General features: G+C 57.3%; 1 protein-coding gene across 4 annotated transcripts in view; it reads left to right on the top strand.

The window, feature by feature from the left end:
* Positions 1 to 20,184, top strand: part of NCOA1 (nuclear receptor coactivator 1) — a 169,615-nt gene that overhangs the window by 147,824 nt on the left and 1,607 nt on the right. For all 4 annotated transcript variants that reach the window (XM_086745845.1, XM_086745844.1, XM_086745847.1 and 1 more), the window contains exons 12-20: positions 4,138 to 4,321; positions 6,733 to 6,918; positions 8,753 to 8,879; positions 12,129 to 12,297; positions 15,213 to 15,527; positions 15,697 to 15,798; positions 16,857 to 17,256; positions 18,045 to 18,219; positions 19,358 to 19,541. In XM_086745845.1, coding sequence (XP_086601971.1) covers positions 4,138 to 4,321; positions 6,733 to 6,918; positions 8,753 to 8,879; positions 12,129 to 12,297; positions 15,213 to 15,527; positions 15,697 to 15,798; positions 16,857 to 17,256; positions 18,045 to 18,219; positions 19,358 to 19,541 — 1,842 coding nt within the window. The remainder of the gene's footprint in view (positions 1 to 4,137; positions 4,322 to 6,732; positions 6,919 to 8,752; positions 8,880 to 12,128; positions 12,298 to 15,212; positions 15,528 to 15,696; positions 15,799 to 16,856; positions 17,257 to 18,044; positions 18,220 to 19,357; positions 19,542 to 20,184) is intronic.

Here is a 20,184-nt window from a genome sequence, read left to right as displayed (position 1 = left end):
GCAAGTAATGCTTTTGGAGATACGGGATGGATAACAGCGCTCGGAGAGCCTTGAAGGACAAATGCATGAGACATCTCTTGATCAGGTTAAGGGTTCAGTTGGCTTGGGAGTCACAGTCGGTTGTCCCAGAGGCGACTGGGAATCCAACTCCGTACCTCTTTCCATACTGTGCTTCCCTGGTGTCATCGGCTTGGTGGATGGAATGTCCTCCCCCACCGTCTCCCAGTTGAGATCCACCATCTAGATTAATGTAAGTTGCTTCCAGATTAAGAAGACCCAAGTCAAGATGTGCTTCTTTTGGGAGGCACACGGGAGCGTGCCGGTGGGCAGCGAACCTCCTGTAGAGCTGTGTACCCACCATGATGCTCCAGTGGAAGCTGCAGCAACCTGGCACGCTCTTGGATGGAGCCACCCCAACCACGGAGCTGGAAGCATGGCAAGGAGTGCGGTTGTGGCTGAAATTTGGCAAAAGGACACGAACCTTGTTGGAGAGGGTCCAGAGGAGGCCACGCAGATGCTGAGAGGGCTGGAGCAGCTCTGCTGTGAGGCCAGGCTGGGAGAGCTGGGGCTGTTCAGCCTGGAGAAGAGGAGGCTCCGGGGAGACCTGAGAGCGGCTCCCAGTGCCCAAAGGGGGCTGCAGGAAAGGTGGGGAGAGACTCTTCAGCACGGCCTGCTGGGACAGGACGAGGGGTAACGGTTTCAAAATAGAGGGGGGGAGATTCAGACTGGGCATAAGGAAGGAATGTTTTACGCTGAGGGTGGTGGAGCACTGTCCCAGGTTGCCCAGAGAGGCGGTGGATGCCCCATCCCTGGAAACATTCCAGGCCAGGTTGGCCGGGGCTCTGAGCAACCTGATGTGGTTGGAGATGTCCCTGCTCCTGGCAGGGGGGTTGGACTGGGTGGCCTTTGAAGGTCCTTTCCCACCCAGACCTTCTGGGAGTCAATGAAAATGCTGAGGCACGGCAAGAGTTCTGCTCGCCTGCTCTCCCAGCCCTCCCTGGGAGGATTCACTCACCGGCCAGGGATGCCGCCGTGCTCTTTGCTGACCATCAGTGACGGTTGCAGGTACTCCACCTTGCCCCATTAATTAAACGAGGCTGCGCTAGCTAATTGCGCTCTGCTCGCGAACAGCCTGGCTGGAGCCCGGATGTGTTTATGAGCCCCTCTCCTGCACTGCTGGAAGCAGCTGCGCATTTTTCGGCTCCTTCGTGGCTTTTCGGTTCCAAGTATCCCTCCCCGGGCAGCTGGAGAGCATCAGGATTGTGTGTCGGATCGTGCCGAACGCTTCCAAAGAGTTAATAAACGAGGCTGGAGAGGGTTTGCAGAGTCTTAACATGCATTTTCTGAGGAGCGAACAACCCTTCGCCGCTCGGCAGCTGAGGCCAGGGTTTCATTTCCACGTGTTTTCTGTTGCAGGCCGCTTCAGGGCGGCGTGGGGAGGGGGAGCTGCCGTTTCCAACGAAATCTAGCGCTCGCTGGATTTTGGTTTTCATGCGTCGGTTAGGGGCGATACTAATTGTGGGGCAGGCTCTGCAGTTTGCCTTGAAGGAAAAGAATAAGCAAGGGTTTGGGGTTTGGAAGGGCTCTTCATCCTTGTGCTTCAAGGCATGAGCTGAACTTCAGCTAGGTGAAGAGGAAACTTTCCTTCACGTCACGTTGGTTTCTGTCAGGCAGCGCTGCCTGCACGTGGGCGTGCTCCACCGCGCGTGGACGCTGGAGTCCAAAGAGGCCTCATGGATGCTCCATCACTGGAAGTCTTCAAGACCAGGTTGGATGAGGCTTTGAGCGACCTGATCTGGTGGAAGGTGTCCTGCCCAGGGCAAGAGGGTTGGACTAAATGACCTTTAAAGGTCCCTTCCAACCCAAAACCTTCTGTGATTCCCTGAAAAATAAGGTTTTACCTTCTTTTTTTGTTTGCTTTTTGGTTCTTGAATCTACATTTCAGCTTGTTTTCGCAAGCAGGGTAAAAGCTCTTTCTCAAAAAGAAGGAAAAAAAGAGGAGTGATGACAGAGAGCTGGAAATCTTTATGGAAATAGCTTCCTCCGGGAAGCAGGGCTCCATGGAAAATTCAAATGATTGGAAGTTTGCTATAAAATCATGGAATTATTTAATTTGTGCAAAAAATTTTGTTGCCCAGGTGGCTTGGGAGGAGAAGTGCCCCCACTCCATGGGAAGGTCCGGACAGGGATGAAGGTTTGCTGGGTGGGTACCACCTGGAAGCATCTCTGACCTCCTTGCCAAGCTGATTTCACACGTGGGGCATCCTACAAGCCAGCTGGGTGAGGGATGAGGAGCAGAGAGGGAACCTTGTTTCTGCTGGGAGCCGGAGGTTTGAGGAAGAAGCAGCTGTTCAGAAATATTCAGCCACCCTGAGCCTCCATCCCTTGCACCAGGAGTTTTCTCACCCGTTTGGGGACGAGGTCTTGGAGGTCTGAGCCTTCTCTGAGCAAGACTGGATGGCCTCAGCTTCTCCAGCCCTCCAGCACCGTGCATTTTCTAGATGTGGAGGAGAAATAAAACAGCCATTAAAGTGGGCACAGATTCCAGGTGCTCCAGAAAACAACTGTTAAGCACCCTGCTCCCACCGTGTCTCCTTCATTCCCACCTCTCCATCCTCCAGCCTCTTCACAAACCGAATGAGCAACGCAACAGCTTCACCGCTCCTGTTTTATCTCCTCCTGACGTTCATTTGGGATGCCCATGGCTCCCTTTGTGCCTTTCTTCTCCCTCAGCCTCCACGACGACCTCCTTGCAGGAGGGGATGGAGCTGAGGAGATGTATTTCTGCCTCATCATGGATGTCTCCCGTTTGCTTCAGTTCTCCTTGTTTTGCAGACTTGAGCGGTGAAGGGCAAGAAGGAAATCTCTGACATGGAGGGAGCGTGAGCAGGGTCTCGGGTCTCGGATACGGGACTGGGTTTGTTGGTTTTGATGGAGCCACTGCTGTTGGAGGGTCCATCCCAAGGTGGAGCTTCCTGGGCTTCATCCTGGTGACGCTCCGACCTGCGCACCCTTTGCCGTCCCTGGAAGTGAAACCAGAAGCGGCTGCAGTTGTGATGGGGGTTGCTGCCGGTTTGGAGGATTTTATCCCAGAGGTGAAATAGTTCCAGCTGGGATTTAGGGAGAAACTTCCCGTCATTTCTTCTGGAACGGGACGAAGCTGTCACCGTGGTGAGAGGCCTCCAACGCTGCTCCGTCAGCCGGGGAAGAGCGGAGATGTCGCAGGGATGCACGAAGCCGGCAGCCTCCCAGCGAAGGGCCGGATCCTGGCGGGTGCCTTTCGCCCCTCTGCTCCTGCCAGATTTCTCCGGCTCCCCTGGCCCGGGGCTTCATTCCCTCCATCAAACCCAAACATTTCCCCTGGTGCTGTCACGCTGTCTATTAATTACCCCGCGTTAACGGCCAGGCTCTCCCTAGCGCCGAGGAGGGTTCTGGAAGCGATATCTGCCTTAGATTTTAACGCATTTGCTTTCCCTTGGGATGTTTTTTCCTTTTTAGCCCGAGCTCATTTATCTCGGCCCCTCTCATCCCAGCCTGCTGCTTTACGGTGCTGCTGTTACAGCTGCCGGTGCAAATCCCACTCCCAGTAACCTCCCATTTATTCGTGTCCCCGGGCTGAACATCTCCTCTTCCACTCTTAGTGGGGAAGGCTGGAAAAGCTGGATGATATTTTAGTAGCCCGTTGAGGGTAATTACTTGCCCGAGGCCAGCGTTGGCTTTGGACGCTTGGTCCAAAAAGTCACTTCTGTTTCTTAGAAAAGACCTTTTTTTAATTATTATTATAACTTCAGCAGATGTGTATTAACAAAGCAAATTAGCTCCCATTTTACATAGCTGGAGGTTATATGTGCTATTAATAATCAGGCTAATTGCAGCGCGTGAGCGTCTCGAGGCTGCCGCTGAGGACCGGGCTGCGGGGCGGGGACGGTCCTTGTCCCCCCGGGGTCTGCGGGCAGAGGGACGCGGGGCTGGTTCTCCATCCATGTGCGATGCTCCGCGTTTCGGCAAGCGAAAGGATGGGGGGAGCCGCGCTGGAGGGGGCTGCGTGCGTGTGAAAGCAGCGCTTGATCTCACTGTTGGGGCTGAATCACCCACCTGTGATTTTTTTTTTTTTTTTTTTTTTTTGGTTTCCCTCAGTTTGCTGCCGAACTGGAGCAGCTGGACCAGCTCCTGCCCTCGCTGGAGAAGGCGGCTCAGCTGCCCGGCTTGTGCGCACCGGAGAGGAGCGAGAGCGGCGTGGCCGGCGTCGCCGTCAAACCAGAGATGCTGGCGGCCCCCTTGCAGCCCGGCGCCGCTGCCAGAGCCCCCACGGGACTCAACCGTACGTGTCCGCGCCTGCGTAAAACCGGATCCTTGCCCGGGGGTGGGAGGGGAGGGTCTCCTCCGTCACCGGCTCTGCCGGGGTACCGCCGTCCTGGTGATGCTCTGGGGGACCTGGCCTTTGCAGGCTGGCGGCGCTGAGCCCCGTGGCACTCCTGCCAAGGAAAAAAATTGGGATTTCTCTCCTTGAAGGAGCCTGCAGGCCAATAACAAATTCAGGGAGTTAAGTAGCAAAACCATACGTGGGCTCCACCACCGGAGGCTCAAGCTGTGGCTCCCCAGCCTGGACTTACCCGGGCTGGGTGTACCAGAGGCACCAGTATTCCCAGCAAACCGCCCTCATCTTCCACGGGGAAAGCAAACTCTTGCCGATCCCAGCGTAAATTTGCCCAAAGATCTGCACGCAGCAGGTCCTGCCATCGCGGCACGCGTGGTCAGAGCCCACGCCGCACGCTTGCCGTGATGGCCGTGCCCGTGCCACCCCAAGCCCCGTGGCGCGAGGGGTGCTCGCCTCTCCGTTTTGGTACCGCGGCATCGCTGAGGCCGTGCGCCGGAGCCGTGGGGCTTTTCCTGCCCTGCACTTGAGTTTTTCTGGATGTAATTTGTCACATCGCTGCAAATCGCACTGAGTCTTGAATGCTGAAGGGCAGCTTTCGGAGCAGAGGGAAGGAAAAGCCCAGTATAAACCAGTTAGCTGCTGGTCCACATCCTACCCAGGGAGGGATAATTGTTCTGTTAATTATTCAGCAAATGGAGGTGAGGAGGTTTGGGGTTCCAGCCCAGCAAAGCCCGCGCGGCGGCTCAGGGCTGGGATGTTTTCAGAGGGCTCGGGCTGCAGAATCGGAGCCTTTCACAGGGTAGGAGCGTCGTAGCAGAAGGAAAAGCGACGTGGTGGTGTGAGCATGGCCAAAACCGTGCTGTGAGGTGGGGTGAAGCCCACCTGAGAGGCTGGGTTTGCAGTGGGCTCTCCGGGAGGGGACCTTCTGAGGGCAGCGCAGCATCGCACCGCTGAGCAGTGGCTCGCAGGACCACGACCTGCAAATAAACCTCTCTGCAGGCAGGCTCTGGAGCAAAGTGCTGTGGGCTGAACCACAGAATCGTGGAATCAGGGAAGGGTTTGCTTGGGCAGGGAGCATTCAAGGCCACCCAGCCCAACCCCCCTGCCAGGAGCAGGGACATCTCCAACCACATCAGGTTGCTCACAGCCTCATCCAACCTGGCCTGGAATGTTTCCAGGGATGGGGCATCCACCGCCTCTCTGGGCAACCTGGGACAGGGCTCCACCACCCTCAGAGTAAAAAGTTTCTTCCTAATATCCAATCTAAATCTCCCTCCCTCTATTTTAAAACCATGACCCCTTGTCCTGTCACATCAGGCCCTGGTAAAGTCCGTCCCCATCTTTCCTGTCACCCTGCCTGCGATAAATCACAAGGGAAGAGTTTGAGGTCTCACAGACTGGCTAACAGACGATGTACAGGGTAGGGCGTCAGAGACGGACGCTGGGAGGGTGATGAGTGACGGCTGCGTTGAGCCCGAAGGCACCGGGGAGCCGTGCTGTGCCTCCCCTCCGTCAGGGAGATGGCTGGGAGGTGAGAAGAAGCCCCGTGGGCGTAGCCGGGCACCGATTCACCCATCGCCTCTGAGCTGAATTCATCGCGCGGAAGCTTGTCGCCTGCGCCTATGATTCCTTGACAAGGACCCTCGTGTCCCAGGGCTGGGAACGGGTGGTGCCAGCAGCAGCGGGGAGGCTCGTAATGCCCTGCCGTAGTTAAAAGCGGAGCTTTTCAGAGGAAAGGGAATGCCGCATCCACGTTAGGTGGGGAGGAGGGTGAGCAGGGCTGCTGCAGGGGCTGCTCTGCGAGTGCTCGAAATGCCAGCTGCTGCCCTCCTGGCTTCCAGCGTCTGAAGCAGCAGTTACCGGTGAGGAGATCCGCCACCGGCCTGGCTGAAGGCGCTGCCGTCGGGTTTAACTCCTGCGGGGCGCGGCGATGCGCCCCTAAGCCAGCCCCGGGGATTCAGAGGTTGGGCGAGGGGTTGCCAGTTGATTATTTTACATTTTGACGCCCAGCTGATTATTTCAAGCTTTTTTTTCGGGTGCCAGCCCAGCTCCTGGATCCCCTCACCTTCCCGCGGTGCTGCCCGGGGGCTGTTGTCACCATCATGTGATGCTGCCCTAGGGTGGCTGCGGGTGACCCGGCCACATGTGGGACCGAGCCTTCAGCTTTAGGCGAGGTGACGTCCCACCACAACCCCCTCCTCGCCCTCCAAACGCCAGCTCCCTCCCTGGTGGGGCGAGGATTTTGCCGAGCGCCGGTCATCTTGCAGCAAACGTTGGGGAGAGATCTGACTTGCACTTTTTTTCTTTTTTCCCCTTTTTTTTTTTTTTTTTGTAATAACTTCATGAATTTCTAGCAATGAGCAGCGGGCAGGGCGTGCAGGCTGGTCGGACCCCCTTTGAGTTCTGCGACCCCCTGGAGCCAGCGCAGCTGAGGCCGGTTCCTTGCCCCGCCAGCAACGGCAGCAGCCCGCACGCCCGCGGGCCGTCCCAGCAGGGCAGGGGCACGGTGCCCGCGCCGAACCCCTTCCCACCCGACACAGGTAGGTACAGCCGCGAGGATCCGCTCCTCTCCACCTTCTCCAGGTCGCGCTGGGGCTTTCCAGGGAGTCCATTTTGGCAGCCTGGGCTCCGGGGGCTTGGGGGTGGTGCTGCTCTGCCCTCCTCCGCTTCCCTCGGCGCGTTAAACATCATCTGGATGAGGTGATGGAGGGCTGGAGCTGTGCAACAGCCTGGCTGCAGACGAGGTGCAGAAAGCAAACGACCCAGATCTCGTCTTCTCATGACGGTAACGTGGGACTAGGAAGAGCTGCTGGATTCGCCCGCCGTCCCCTCTCGGAGGGTGGCCAGGCTCCAGGAGAGCATCAGCCCTGCGTCCCACGCACCGTTGGCCTCTGAGCACAGCCCAGCAGCTCTGGATGGCCCTGCACGCCACCGCTCCCTCTGAACCACGTGGAGCTCTTGGTTTGGGCAGCTTCTCTGGAGAAGGAGAACATCACACGGGAGAGCTTTCATCGTCCTCCGAGTCCCCTCCAGGAGGGGAGGCAGGGATCAGCCCTGCACGTGGCGTTGTCGCAGCAGCTTGCAGCTCCGTATTGTTATTTTACGTCTTACCCTGGTACCCGTTGAGCCACGGCCGGTTCCGGCTGCACCCACACCTCGGTAAATGCGCCGCCGGCAGATGACGCTCTGCTTGGAAAAATCTGCGCTCTTCAGCATCAGCGAGCCCGGGGACCGTTGTTGGGAGAGCGGAGGAAGGGTTGGGGATGAGCTGTGCCGTGACTGTGCCACTGCCGCTGGCACCGCCGGGATCTGCCTGTTGCTAAGCAACCTTAAGGCTTTTTTAAAGAAATTTCGAGAAACAGAGGAGTGCTCGGCTGGAGCTGCTGTGCTGGGATGCTGAGCATCTCCGAGCTGGACCTCCTTCCTCCCCTCCTCTTTGGGCTCTTACTGTCTCTTTTTTGAAACCAATCCCATGGTTTGGGTGGCACGTGAAGCTGGTGGCTCCTTGTGACAACAGCGAAGACACCGGGCACTGGGTAGCCACAGAGATTTTCAAGGAAATAACACATTTTCTTGGGACGAGCATCAGCACAGCTGGTTAAAAGAAGAGAGATGTTCATCTTTAGCAAGCGCCTTCAGCAGCACTTCTCTTAGAAACAGGGTTTTGGCAGAGGGGCGGCCACCGATGGCACATCCCCGTGCGGCGGAGATGCCAACCCGGCCAGAAATGTCCTCACCCCTTTGGTTTCCGTCTCCCTGGATCTCCACGGGCTGGTTCGGCTGAGATGCCGTTTGATCTTCAATCCCAATTCCTGTTTCAAATGGGATGACGTCAAGTCTCCAGCCTCATAAATCTCTGTGTCCTGGGCTTGGGCTCCAAGTTCTGCTACAACTTAATTTAATTGCGTTGGCTCCTTTCCCTGTGCAAATTAACTTTTCTCCAAAAGAGAGGCAGAAAACGCTAATGGGTGTGGGCTACTTTTTAAGCTAAAATCTTCAGTAGGAACAATTTGCCTTCAAGAAGCAGCCCTCTAACTTGACTAAATTTTGAAAATCTTGCTAGAACTGTGCTGAAAAGGGAAACTTTTTAATAGCGTTTGCAGATACTGGGGACGCAGGAGCATATTTATCTGCTGTGCGTGCGGTATCTGCGTAGATTTTCACCCAGAAGCTCGTGCTGATCATTAATGGTGGGGAAACCCCACCCGATATCTGTAACTTTGAGTTGAAAAGAGCCCTAACTGGTGACTCTTGGCATCCCTTTTGGGGATGGTTTAGGCATCCCGTTGCTCTGAGCTTGCCCGGTGCCCCGGCAGCGTCCGAGTCCTCCCCACGCACTAACCTTTCCTCTCCCCATCCCGCTTTTCCCCCCAGGAATGCCCGAGCTGGAGATGGGGGTGCCGGATCACCAGTTTGGACAGCCGGGAATGGGGGAGCAGATCCCCTGGACGGATAACGGCATGGCTGCCATGAATCGAGGCGCGCTGAATAAACCCGAAGAGTAAGTACCCCGGGGCTGGCAGCTTCCCAGTCCCTCCCAGGAGAACACTGGGACGTCCTGGCAATAGCTGCCTGGGTCGGAGACGCGTCCTTGCGTTGCTGCCTGCCTGGAAACCCAGCAAGCGTAGGCTGAAGTGAGCCCCTTGGCAGCGCCAACGTTTGGTGTTCTTCAGCATTTGGAGTTCTTCAGCATCCCTCCTCGCTGGGGGCAGTGGTGGGACCTGGAGAACCACGGGACGGTTTTGTGTTTTCACACGATTGCAGCTCCCCGCAGTCCCCGTGTGCTTGGCTTCAGCTAAAATTATCAGCGCTCTAATTTGGGGTCAAATAATCCACCCTGGCCCCACCTTTTTGGGGTCCACACCCCATGGAGGTCATCGCCTCTGCAAGGATCCTCTTGCCAAAGCCCACCCTGCTTTGCAGAGAGGCAGAACTTCCTCTGTTCACTGAAGTCTTTAGCAGATGAGCTGAGTCTCGTGAAGAAGACACATGTAAGAGTTGTGTCTGAGCGAGCCGGTAGCCAAAGATCTTTTCCTAGGGGCTAAATCTGGAGAAATTTCTCAAAGCTCTTCGCTCAGCCCAAGAAGAGAGTTGCCTAAGTGGTCTCCACTGCTGCAACTGGGTCTTGGACTTCTGCTGGAAAGGCTCAGCCTCCTGTTGCTTGAAAGAGCTGGGAGATAAACCAAATCCCTGTTTAACTCAGCATTTCCATCAGCCCGAGCCCTTCCCGCAAGGAAGGAACTTTCCTTTTAAGCCTTGCTGGTGTCATTATCTTCATTATTTGGCTGGGTAGGATCTGTGGGGCGTACCTGGCGAAGGGCGGACCTGCTAGAAAAACCAGTCTGTTTTTTTTTTTTTAAGCTACTAATGTTCCTTAAAATGCTGCTTATGGGGTAAAAACGACCTTACCTTACTCAGCAGCCTTGTGCTCCAAGCTCTTAGTCAGCCTGGCTGGCTCTAGACGTTTTTGTCTCCCCAGCCAGCGCAGCTGGGAGGAAGGGAGCTGGATTTTCTTCTGGCTCGCTCTGTGCAGCAGGGTTACTGAGCGAGGACGCAGGTTGGTGTGGAAGGCTGGGGACCTGCACAGGTATCAAGGAGGGAAGCGTGGGGCAGCAGCATCCCGTGAGTCCTCGGGTGGGAAAAAACACAAGGGAGTTGCTCCCGGGGGTGGTTTTCAGGGCAGAGCGGTGTCCCAAGAGACAAGGTGCAAGGTCACATCGGTGGAGCAGCGGCATCTGCCCAAAGCCTGGTGAGATGCAGAGGTAACAAATCTTGCACAGTGCCTGCATTTGGTTTCGACCACGCTTTAAAATTGCAGCCTGGTCACGGTTTTACAAGGTAGTATTCGATTTTCTCAGTATTGAGCGGGGAGAAAGCGAGGAAAACCTCGCTGCGTGGTGGGGCTTCCCGTGGCTCCATTGGCTCCATGCAGCAAGGTTGGGCTCCCCACGCGGTGGAGCCACCAGGAGGGCCAACACATGGAGGACCAAGGCCACGAGGGGACAGCAAGGTGAGAGGCAGAAGTCTGCTCGTCGTGGTGAGCCTCCGTTCCTCCTGAATTTGGGTCCCTGGACACTTGCTGTTCCTGCTGCTGGAGGTAGTGGGCAGAGGCAACAGTGGACGAAGCTGGTTCCCAGCTCAGTTCCCTCTCATATCTTCAGTAACCGTAGGTCTGATGGAGCGTCATGGGTGAGACCTGCCTTGGCAAGATCTTGGTGGGGTCTAAACACTTCCATCTAGTGGTGTGGTGATCAACTACAAAACCCCGCTTCCACTGCAGCCAAGAGAAGAGATTCTGTAGGGGAAAATCTGGCAGAACAACAGCCCCTCTCCCTGTCCCAAGTGTAAGTGCTTCTGTGTCTTCTGCAAAAGAGGGACACCTTGGACCAGGTCCAAGGCTCCTCCAAGCAAGTCCAGGTCGCTGTTCTCACATGTGTTCCTCTAATCCCCAAGGTCAAACACGCCACCCAGGGCCCGATTCAGTGGCCTCAACGCTGTCACCCAGTGCCATCTGAGCTGCCTGAGGTTTCTAGGACATCTGTGCAGGGATGCAGACCTGCAGCCCTGTGGAGCAGTGCTTGAAGGTCGTGCCAGGAAGATGTTTTATGGGATTTCAAGCAGTGTTTGACACCATCTCTGCAAGCAGCTGAATTTCTCCTCCCCACCACATGCAGAATCAGAGTTTTCACCCTAAAAAAAAGCTTGAAGGGTCATGGTGGACCAGCTTTTGCCATCCATGCAGAGGTCTGAAGAGATGTCAGCCTGAATTTCTCCTTCAGCTGCCTGTTCACGTGGAGAAGAAGCTTGTCATCCCGTTCCTCTGCAAGAGCGATGTCTGTGCAGTAAACTTTGTTCCTTGACCTTGGCACTGAAAACCTGGGTTGGTTACAAGCATCAGGTAGCAGGAACCTCAGCTGTGGAGTGAAACCAGCCCAGCTTTCCACCTCTGTCTCCCTGCTTCCCTCCCCGCTCCCGCTCGGCGATTTCAGAAACCCCAGCGCCGAGTATTTCTTCTCCCTGGATTGGGCTGCGTGTGTTGGCCGCAGCAGTCCCGGTCGGATTGGCTTCAGTTCCTTACTGTACATCTGGTCCTCATCTGGAGCTGAAAGGATAAACATGTCTGCTGCTCGGGAACCGCTGGCATGTTCGAGCCTTCTCCTTTGTGCCTCTCCGCGAGCGTGATGTGCCACGGCTCGCTCCGTCGTGTCAGACCCGGCAAAGCTGATGGACTCCAATTAGTCATGTCATTGGAATGTCTCTCATTACACATTCATCTTATTCCCAAAGAATCTTGAGTGAGCTTTGCAGAAATCTTCTTTCTGCAGCTCCAAGGTTCCCCTTTGCCTTCAGCTGCTTTCCTTCCAGCTGCTCGGGCTCCATCCAAGCCTCCTCGCTTTCGTGCCGGCAGTTTTGCTCTGCCTCCTGCTGTCCTGCCCTTTGCGGGAGCAAAGCCGGCAAAAGCACCGAGGTTTTCTTCCCAAACCTCACCGAAACGCTCTCCGGGCTTTGTTTTGTGGAGAGGTTCATCCTTACAAGCTGTTTTCGGCTTGGGCCATGAGCTTCAGAGCAAGCTTGGACAGTGTCGGGAGCTGGGAGATGAGGCTGCATCCCATGGGATTTGCATGACGCAGCGGGGTGGGCGCGAGTCCCCGCGGCTGCAGGGGCTGCGTCGCTCGAGCATCTCCCAGCTCGGCCTCCTCCCCGCTTCGTAAACCTTAACGTGCCTCCTCTTGGCTTCTTCTCCCCGCAGCCAGTGCATCACCTCGCAGCTGGACGAGCTCCTGTGTCCTCCCACCACGCCAGAGGGTCGGAACGACGAGAAAGCCCTGCTCGAGCAGCTCGTCTCCTTCCTCAGCGGCAAAGACGAGACGGAGCTGGCTGAGCTGGATCGAGCTCTTGGGATCGACAAACTGGTCCAGGTAAAGAGAGAAACGCGCGTGGGACTTACTGGAGGTCACATACGGGGCCAGATGCTGAGGCTTGACGTGAGCGTGGAGGAGGATTTCCAACATCTGGTGGTAACGAGAGGCCAGATGTGAGTGGGAACACACGAGCGCATCAGATTCAGAGACGATACTTAACACCACGCCATTCTCTTCTCCCCCTCCGCCAAAAAAGCTGGAAAACAGCCCCACGAAATACAATATCTCGCTCCTCCGCGCCTCAAACGTGATCCCCCGTGAGAACCGGCAGCCTGGCAAAGAGGCGGCCGAGCGGTTTCAGCCCCGGCCGGCTCATGTAACGGGGAGAGCTGGCAGGCTGTCCCGCTTTCCCCACCTTACCGGGGGCATTAGGGCACGGAGGAGCCTTCCAGCTGGAATCCCACAGCCTGGGATTCCTGAGCCTGGGTTGTGCTGCCTAATAATATATCTAACGGCCTCGCTGGTATGAAACCGTGCAGCCCTTGCTATCAAGATTGGCTTACAGTGCAGCTGCCCTTCTGTCTCGAGTTGAACCGCAGGAAAAAAAGAAAGAAAGAAAAAAAAAAAAAAAGAAAAAAAAGATAGGTTTGCTTTTAGTGGTGCTGTGTTACTCAGATAGCGCTGGGGCCCTGGTTGCTGCGGCTGGGCTCCGGTGGAGGCTCCCTGCTCGTGCGTAGGTCCCTCTGAAAGGTCCAGGGTTTCATAAATAACGGGGCGTGGCAGGGGGAGAGAGCTGGCCGCAGGGGACGTGGAGAACGAGACGGATTTGCCTTCGAGGGGTTTCTTTTTCCGTGCCCCGTAGCGCTCACGCGCATGCTTTTTCCAAAACAAGGAGCAGAATGGAAAGGCTGTTCGTAACTGTGATGTCCTGAGAAAGCAGCTTCTCAGGGCAAATCCCTCCGGCTGCTCTGGGCCTCATCCCGCATCGGGCAAGCCCGGAGGTGGCCCGTCTCCTTCTGTGGCCCTGACCCGATGCCTTGCGCTGCGATCTTTTCATCAGCCAGGGACCGGTCAATGAGTTGATTCCCAAGTCAGGTATTTTCATTTTTTCAAGGCTGTGCCTCCAAAATCACCACCTGCCTTTTTTTTTTTTTTTGGCAAGTTTGGGGTGGGGAGTTGAGCTTCTCGGCTCCTTCATGCTGGAGATGCTCTTGCCAAAGACGCAGCTGCGACAGCTCAGTGTTTTCACAAGGGTTTTGCAGACTCAGCTGGCACAGCTCCCCAGCAACCCCGCTTTCCTGCACCGGACAGGCTCCAGCGGCATCGCACCGCTGGACGGAGATGCGCTGGGATGGCACCCGCCGCTGCCAAGCATCCCCACGCCGATGCGAGGGGCGCCTGGCTGGGGGGGATTGTCTCGTGGTTGGACCCCGACCCAGCTTTGCTCTCATCCAGGGATCATTTCGTTAATGGGAACCTTGGGCTTTTTCCATGGCTTCGGCTGAACCTCAGAAATATTTTGAATAGTTCCATGAAATATTTGCTTGAAATACATCTTTAGAGAAATAACGCGTCAGCATAAAGGCATCTCTGGGAAGGAAACGTGTTGACAGCTCCCTTCCAGGATGTGATACTGGCAGGTAGGGGTTCGCACCCCCTGGGGCAGAGTTTGGGGATTCACTGACTCCACCAAACCCGCCGTCTTCTCCGTGCTACGACAGGCATGGTGGGGTGAGGTGCTGGAGATACTTGCACCCAGTTTAATCAAGAGGCAGCTGGAAACTGGGTATACTGGGGGGAGAAGAGTAAAAGAGCCTCATTTCAGCAGGTCTGTGGTTTCTGGCCATCGTAGGCTGCTGGTTCAGGTCCTGCTATCCAGTCCTTGAACCCTAGAAACTCCATCTTAATTTATCGTAAGCAATTTATTTTTCCTCACCACCACCTTAATTGATCCTAAGCAATGTATTTTTCCCTGCCACCGTTCCCATATCCTCATCCCAAAGCCTCTGTCCTTTGATGGGCACCATCGAACCAAATGCCCAAAGGCAGTGGGATTCGGGGGTTGGTAGTTGTGTGTGTGGTTTCTCTTAATCTCTGGGACTCCGATTAAGGCATCTGGCTCCAAGGTGTTACCTCATAGCTCAAACACCACATTTCTCTGCCCAAGCCAAGCTAGAGCAGCGCAGAATGTCTTCTTATCATGATTTGCTGCTGTGGAAATCACCCCCCGGCTGGAATACGGCTCGTTTGCGTGGGAACGGCTGTGCTGTAGACCAGAAGGTCCTGTCTCCCATGGGTTCCTAGTTTGGGGTGTCCACGAGCAGCGCAGGAGGGCAGCCGTGCCTCCCAACCAGCTCTCCCAGTGCCGAGGGCGCGTGGCTCCCACCTTTGGACGTGGCCTGCGTCCGAGGTGCTCCTGGAGCAGACGGCGACCCGAAACGCCGTACCCTCTGCCTCCAGCGGAGCATAAAAATAGGAAAGGAGAGAGAGAGCACAAACTATTTCCCGTGTTCCAGTCGATCTTCTGAGCCTTAGGGTCTGTCCAGCCAGGCGTGCTGATGTTTGGAGCCCAGGTGAGCAGCTCAGCGCTCCCTCCCCCTGCGGAGGAAGGTGGAGGAAGGCAGCATCGCCTACCGCTACCCTGCAACCAGGTGGCAGCCCAGGGGTACGAGCCCTGAGCCCTTCCAGAAACCCCGGCCTTGGCCTTTGCTCCCAAGCAAGCCGGAAGAAATCATTTCCATCCCTGTAAGGTTCGCTGAGCCCCGGGGAGCGGGCGTTTGATGCCCTCCTCGACTCGGCGCTCACGCAGGCTGCAGCCTGGCCCAGGGGTGAGAGTGCAGGCAGCAGCATCCTTAGGAGCGAGCTGCCCCGTGCCAGGCACGTCCTCCATCCCCTCCAAGCTCTCCCGGGAGGGATCGGGTGCCGGCGGGGCTCCAAAGTGATATTTTTTCCTCCCTCTTTGCCTTCGCCAGGGCGGCGGGCTGGAAGCCCTGACGGAGCGGTTCCAGCCCCAACAAGCCACCCCACCGCTCATGATGGAGCAGAAACCCGGCATGTACCCCCAGCCTTACTCCTCCGCCTCTCCCACCACCAACCTCCCCGGCGCCTTCCCCGGCATGGTCAGGCAGAAACCGTCCTTCGGACCCATGCCGGTGCAGGTCCCGCCGCCCCGCGGCGCCTTCCCCACCAACATGGCCATGCAACCCCGACAGACGCTCAACAGACCCCCGACGGCCCCCAACCAGCTGCGACTTCAGCTGCAGCAGCGGCTGCAGGGGCAGCAGCAGGTAATTCTCTCCCCTCCGCATCCCAGGGCCGCGGGCAGGGAGATGGAGGGGCCCTCGCTCCTGCCCGCAGCCCACGCGTCCCAATCGGAAGGGATGGAACGGGTGGGAAGCTCCTGCATCGGAGTTTTGAAGGTCTCCCTGGCTTTTTTTTTTTTTCCCTCGCCTCCAGCTGATCCATCAAAACCGGCAAGCGATCCTCAACCAGTTTGCAGCCAATTCCCCGGTGGGCATCAACATGCGAGCGGGGATGCAGCAGCAGATCACGCCGCAGGTAAGGGGGATGCGCCGCGGTCCTCCAGCTGGGAAAAACTGGGGGTTAATCCCCACGCCCGCCCTGCTAGCACAGCCTGGCTCGCTCTTCTCTCTCATTAACGGGAGAGAAAAATCCTCCTGCGTGCGGAGGGGTGGCTCCAAGACAAGCTGCTGTGGGCTTTTTATTTTTTTTTTGCCCTTATTCCAGCTCCTCCACCTGCCTCAGGTATAAATACTTCGTTATTGCTTAGAGAAAAATGTGCTAACACATTTAATTGAGAAGGATCTTCAGGAAATAGATGCCATCCTTTAAATATCAGAACCTCCAGTGAATCTTCCAAATGCTCCTCCGAATCCCCGGGCCCTGAAGTTCTTGTTTGGCCTCTGATAAAGCGAGTAAAACATCCGCTGGGCACGAGAGGTTGGAAGGCGTAGCCGAGTTCCGGTGACTTTATTCCACTTCTCGGAGAAGCCGTTGCCTTTTCGGGAAGCGGCGTGACGCCCCTAACGTGCTGTGAGGAGCGGTAGGGATAGGGAAGGGGACCTGGTGGTTCCTGTCGTAGCGCTGGTTTCGGCCACCGATGGCTTTTTCCGGCTTTTCAGGTGATTAATTCCAACATCTGGCTTGGCCATGCAGGGAACGGGCCCACGGTGATGGAGAAGCTCCTGAGAGGGTGGTTTTTTAAGAGCTCACAGCTGAAAAAGTCGAGGTCAGGGATCCTGCGTGTGGGAGCATCCCAGTGAGGGCACAAGAAGTGGGTCCCGCAGATCAGAGGGGGTGGTTGGTGGCAGGCAGGTGACCGAGAGCCAAGTTTTCCAGCTTGGGAGACGCTGCGGCTCCGGACCTTTGCCGTTCGGCACGTCCGGAGGCCGATCTTTTAATACCACCAACCCGCTCTGCCCCGCAGTGGCGCGAACGGGTCAATTTACAGCGTTTTGGGGTTGTTTCAGCTTTCCTTCCGAGCCGGGGAAGGGGAGCACCCGCGGCTCCTGGCGCCGGGGCGGGGGCCGTGAGCTGTTTGCCCGAACCGGAGGGTAACGGTGATAATCGGGGCATCCCCCCCTCCTTCCCCGCAGCCTCCCCTCAACGCCCAGATGCTGGCCCAGCGCCAGCGCGAGCTCTACAGCCAGCAGCACCGGCAGCGGCAGCTCATGCAACAGCGAGCCATCCTGATGAGACAGCAGAGCTTCGGAAACAACCTCCCTCCCTCCGCCGGGCTCCCGGTACAGATCGGAGCCGCCCGCCTGCCCCAAGCGCCTCCCCAGCAGTTCCCTTACCCCCCGAACTACGGTACGAGCCCGGGGAACCCTCCCACCTCCACCAGTCCCTTCTCGCCCTTGGCATCCAACCCCGAGGCGGCGCTGGCTAACCGCAGCAGCATGGTGAACAGGGGGATGATGGGGGGCGTCGGAGGGCAGTTTGGCGCCGGGATGACCCCGCAGATGCAGCAGAACATCTTTCAGTATTCGGGATCAGGTACGTGGAGCGGTTGGTTGCGCTGGAAAGCCGTCCGGCGGTGGGGAGGGAGAGGAGGAGGTCAGAGCTGAGAGCCCCGAGGATGCTGCAGCTCAGCTCTGCTCGCGCATCGCACCGGGCTTCAACCCTGGCCATCTCACCCAGCCTGCGTACTGGTCTCTGGTCTCCATCTCCCACCAGGACCTTTTCTGGTTGGAATCTCCAAAAAACCCAAGATATCATTTGGGGAAATAATGCCCTAGCTATTTCCTTGAAAATCAGACTGCAAGGCAGTCCTCTAAATTGCGCTTTCTTAAATATTTGCGCTCTGAAAAAGGCCAAAGCCTTGCTGAGGTGGCTGAAATGAGCTGCAGGCAGCTTACGCCTCTTGCGTGGGCACCGAGCTCGTGTGAGATGGGTGAGCCGGCGCAGGGTTGAAGGACTTCACCTCCGAGCATCAGTGCGGGGCTCAGCAAGGTGAACGTCACTGATGAGTAGAGAAAACTGCGGCGTGGCCCCGCAGGAACCTCCTTTGGCATCGTCTCGTGGTTACCCTGGCTGTTTTCCAGCCAGGTGTGGTGCGAAGGAGGAACACCTGCTGACGGAAACCACCTGGGGAGGGGGTTTCCCTGCTCCTTCACCCCTGAAATATTTGCATTTGAGCGATACAGCTGCTCAGAGTGAAAACCAGAGACCCAAAGTCAAGGCTGGCGCTTCTGGTTCCATGCCAGCGGTGGCAGGGGAGGAGGAGGGAGGAGGGGCTGCTGGCGGGGGTCTCGGCACCGCTGACGCCGTCTGTCCTTCCGCAGGCATGGGTCAGCAAAGCGAACCCGCCTTCGCCCCGTCGCTCAGCCCCAGCAGCCCCTTGATGTCACCCCAGCTCCCGCCTTCGCAAAGCCCCATGCTGCAGCCGGCTCCGCCGACGCCGGGCTACCAGTCGCCTGACATGAAGAGCTGGCAGCAAGGAGCCATGGGGAACAGCAAGTAAGATCATGGTGGGGGTAACCTGGAGGGGACGCACACACGCAGAGGAGGCGGCGAGGTGACACCTGGTAGGGTGCTGGCAGGGGCAGCGGTGCCCGTAGGTGACTCCTGGCCGAGGACACTGCTGAGCTCAGGCTGTGTCCTCCTTCCATGATGTTCTCCAGAAGTCACCACCATTCTCATGTTCACCTGGGCTAGGAGGCGGCCGGACGCCCACAGCGTTTAAATGAATGAGCATGTGTGTTGAGTCAGACGTGAAGCAAGTCTTTGGCTTTTAATTAAGCCAGTGGCTTAATTATGTCTTGTGAAAGTGGCCTTAGGAAACGTGACAATACATTGAGTCAAGACCAGCGGTCCCAGGTGACCAGCATGACCATCTTAAGATGTGTCCAGCCCTGACTTACAGAAGGAAATGGAAAGAGTCACCAGACTTGTTGCCTTTTTTGCGTGAGTCAGGTTTGAGCTTCACACCTCCAGAAATGGGGGGAAAAAAACCCAAAAGCTCACCTGGGGGATGCCTTGCTTTGTGCCTCGGCTCTGTCCGGCTCAGCTAACCCGTCCTGGTCAAGCAGCGCGGAGCAGGAGGTTACTGGGCTGGGCGGGATGAGATGGAGCTCTCTTGGAGGTGGGGTGCTTCACTTTGCCTTCTGACTGAGAGTTGTCCTGCCTGGAGAAGTGGGGACAGCTGGGTGTTAAAAAGGGCACTGGAAGGAGCGTGAAGGGGAGAGCTCGGTGTCACACAGCCCAGGGTTCTGCGTCTGACCGGCCCTGAATCCCACCCGAAGCCCTGGACCGGTCCCTCTCTTGGCACCGGGGTTTCTCCTGCTCTCCCATCACACCGAGGAGCCTCCGGCCACAGCGGGAGCGGAGGGTGGATGTCCCCGCAGCCCCCACCTCCCAGCCTCCGCGCCGGTGAAGCCTTGCTGCAGCCAGCACCTCTGATGCCTCCTTGTCCCTCCCGCTGTCCCCAGGGACGCGCAGGGCTCCTGTCCGCTCCGCTGGCTCTCTGCCACGGGCCGTCCCGGCGTTCACCCGCTGCCGTCGCGGCTCGGGCTGCCCCAGGGCCTCGGCGGACACCTCAAGGTGCCTTCAACCGCCACGTACGCCAGGGTAATTTATTTTTTTTCCTCTCTCTCAGCGTATTCAGCCAAGCGGGGCAGAGCCAGCCGGCGCCTGCTCAGCAGGGCATGTACAACAACATGAGCATCACCGTCTCCATGGCGGGGGGAAACACCAACGTCCAGAACATGAACCCCATGGCTGGCCAGATGCAGATGAACTCGCTGCAGATGCCCGGGATGAACTCCATGTGCTCGGAGCAGGTCAGTCCCGCACCCTCCCTGCTGCCGGGACCGTCAGCCAGCTCCCAGGGGTTCAGCGTTCGCTTCTCTGGCCCTGGGGGTGCCGGTGCCCCCCAAAGAGGGGGAAGGGGGAAACAGCAAAGGGCTGCCTCCACCGGCATTGCTGCTGTGCTGGAGCCCAAGGCCACCGGTGTCCCCGGGGTGTCCTGCGTGTCCTTGAGGGGTGTAGGGACGTGCCGAGCATCTCCAGTTACCTCCAGCCCTCGCGGTGGGCCGGCGGTGGGTCCGTTTGTAGCCACAGGAGCTAGGAAAGCTCCCATGGAAACCCAGGGAGCTGTGAAAGCTGGGGATGGCGAACGGGAACGGTTGGAGACGAGACACTTCTGCAGTCCCAGCCCTTTGGAGAGTTCCTCCCAGGGCCAGACCAAGACGCTTCCAACATTTTTTGCTGCTCAGTGCCGCTAAGCTCCTGGAGGACGCTCCTGGCTTATTGATTTGGCGTGGGACATGGCGGGCCACGCCTGCGGCCTCCCCAGAGTGCAGCCGCGGTGCTCGGCGAGGAAGGAGGCTGGTCCCTCCTGTGAGCTGGCTGCGGTGCACGGGCTGAGCCAGCGGCTTTTACACCTCGTTTTACACCTTTTACACCACCTTGAGTGGTGTTTCA

The sequence above is a fragment of the Chlamydotis macqueenii genome, chromosome 3 (genome assembly GCF_036417535.1).
Source record: "Chlamydotis macqueenii isolate bChlMac1 chromosome 3, bChlMac1.mat, whole genome shotgun sequence".
NCBI lineage: Eukaryota > Metazoa > Chordata > Aves > Otidiformes > Otididae > Chlamydotis > Chlamydotis macqueenii.
This window is presented reverse-complemented; position numbering and strand designations above follow the sequence as displayed.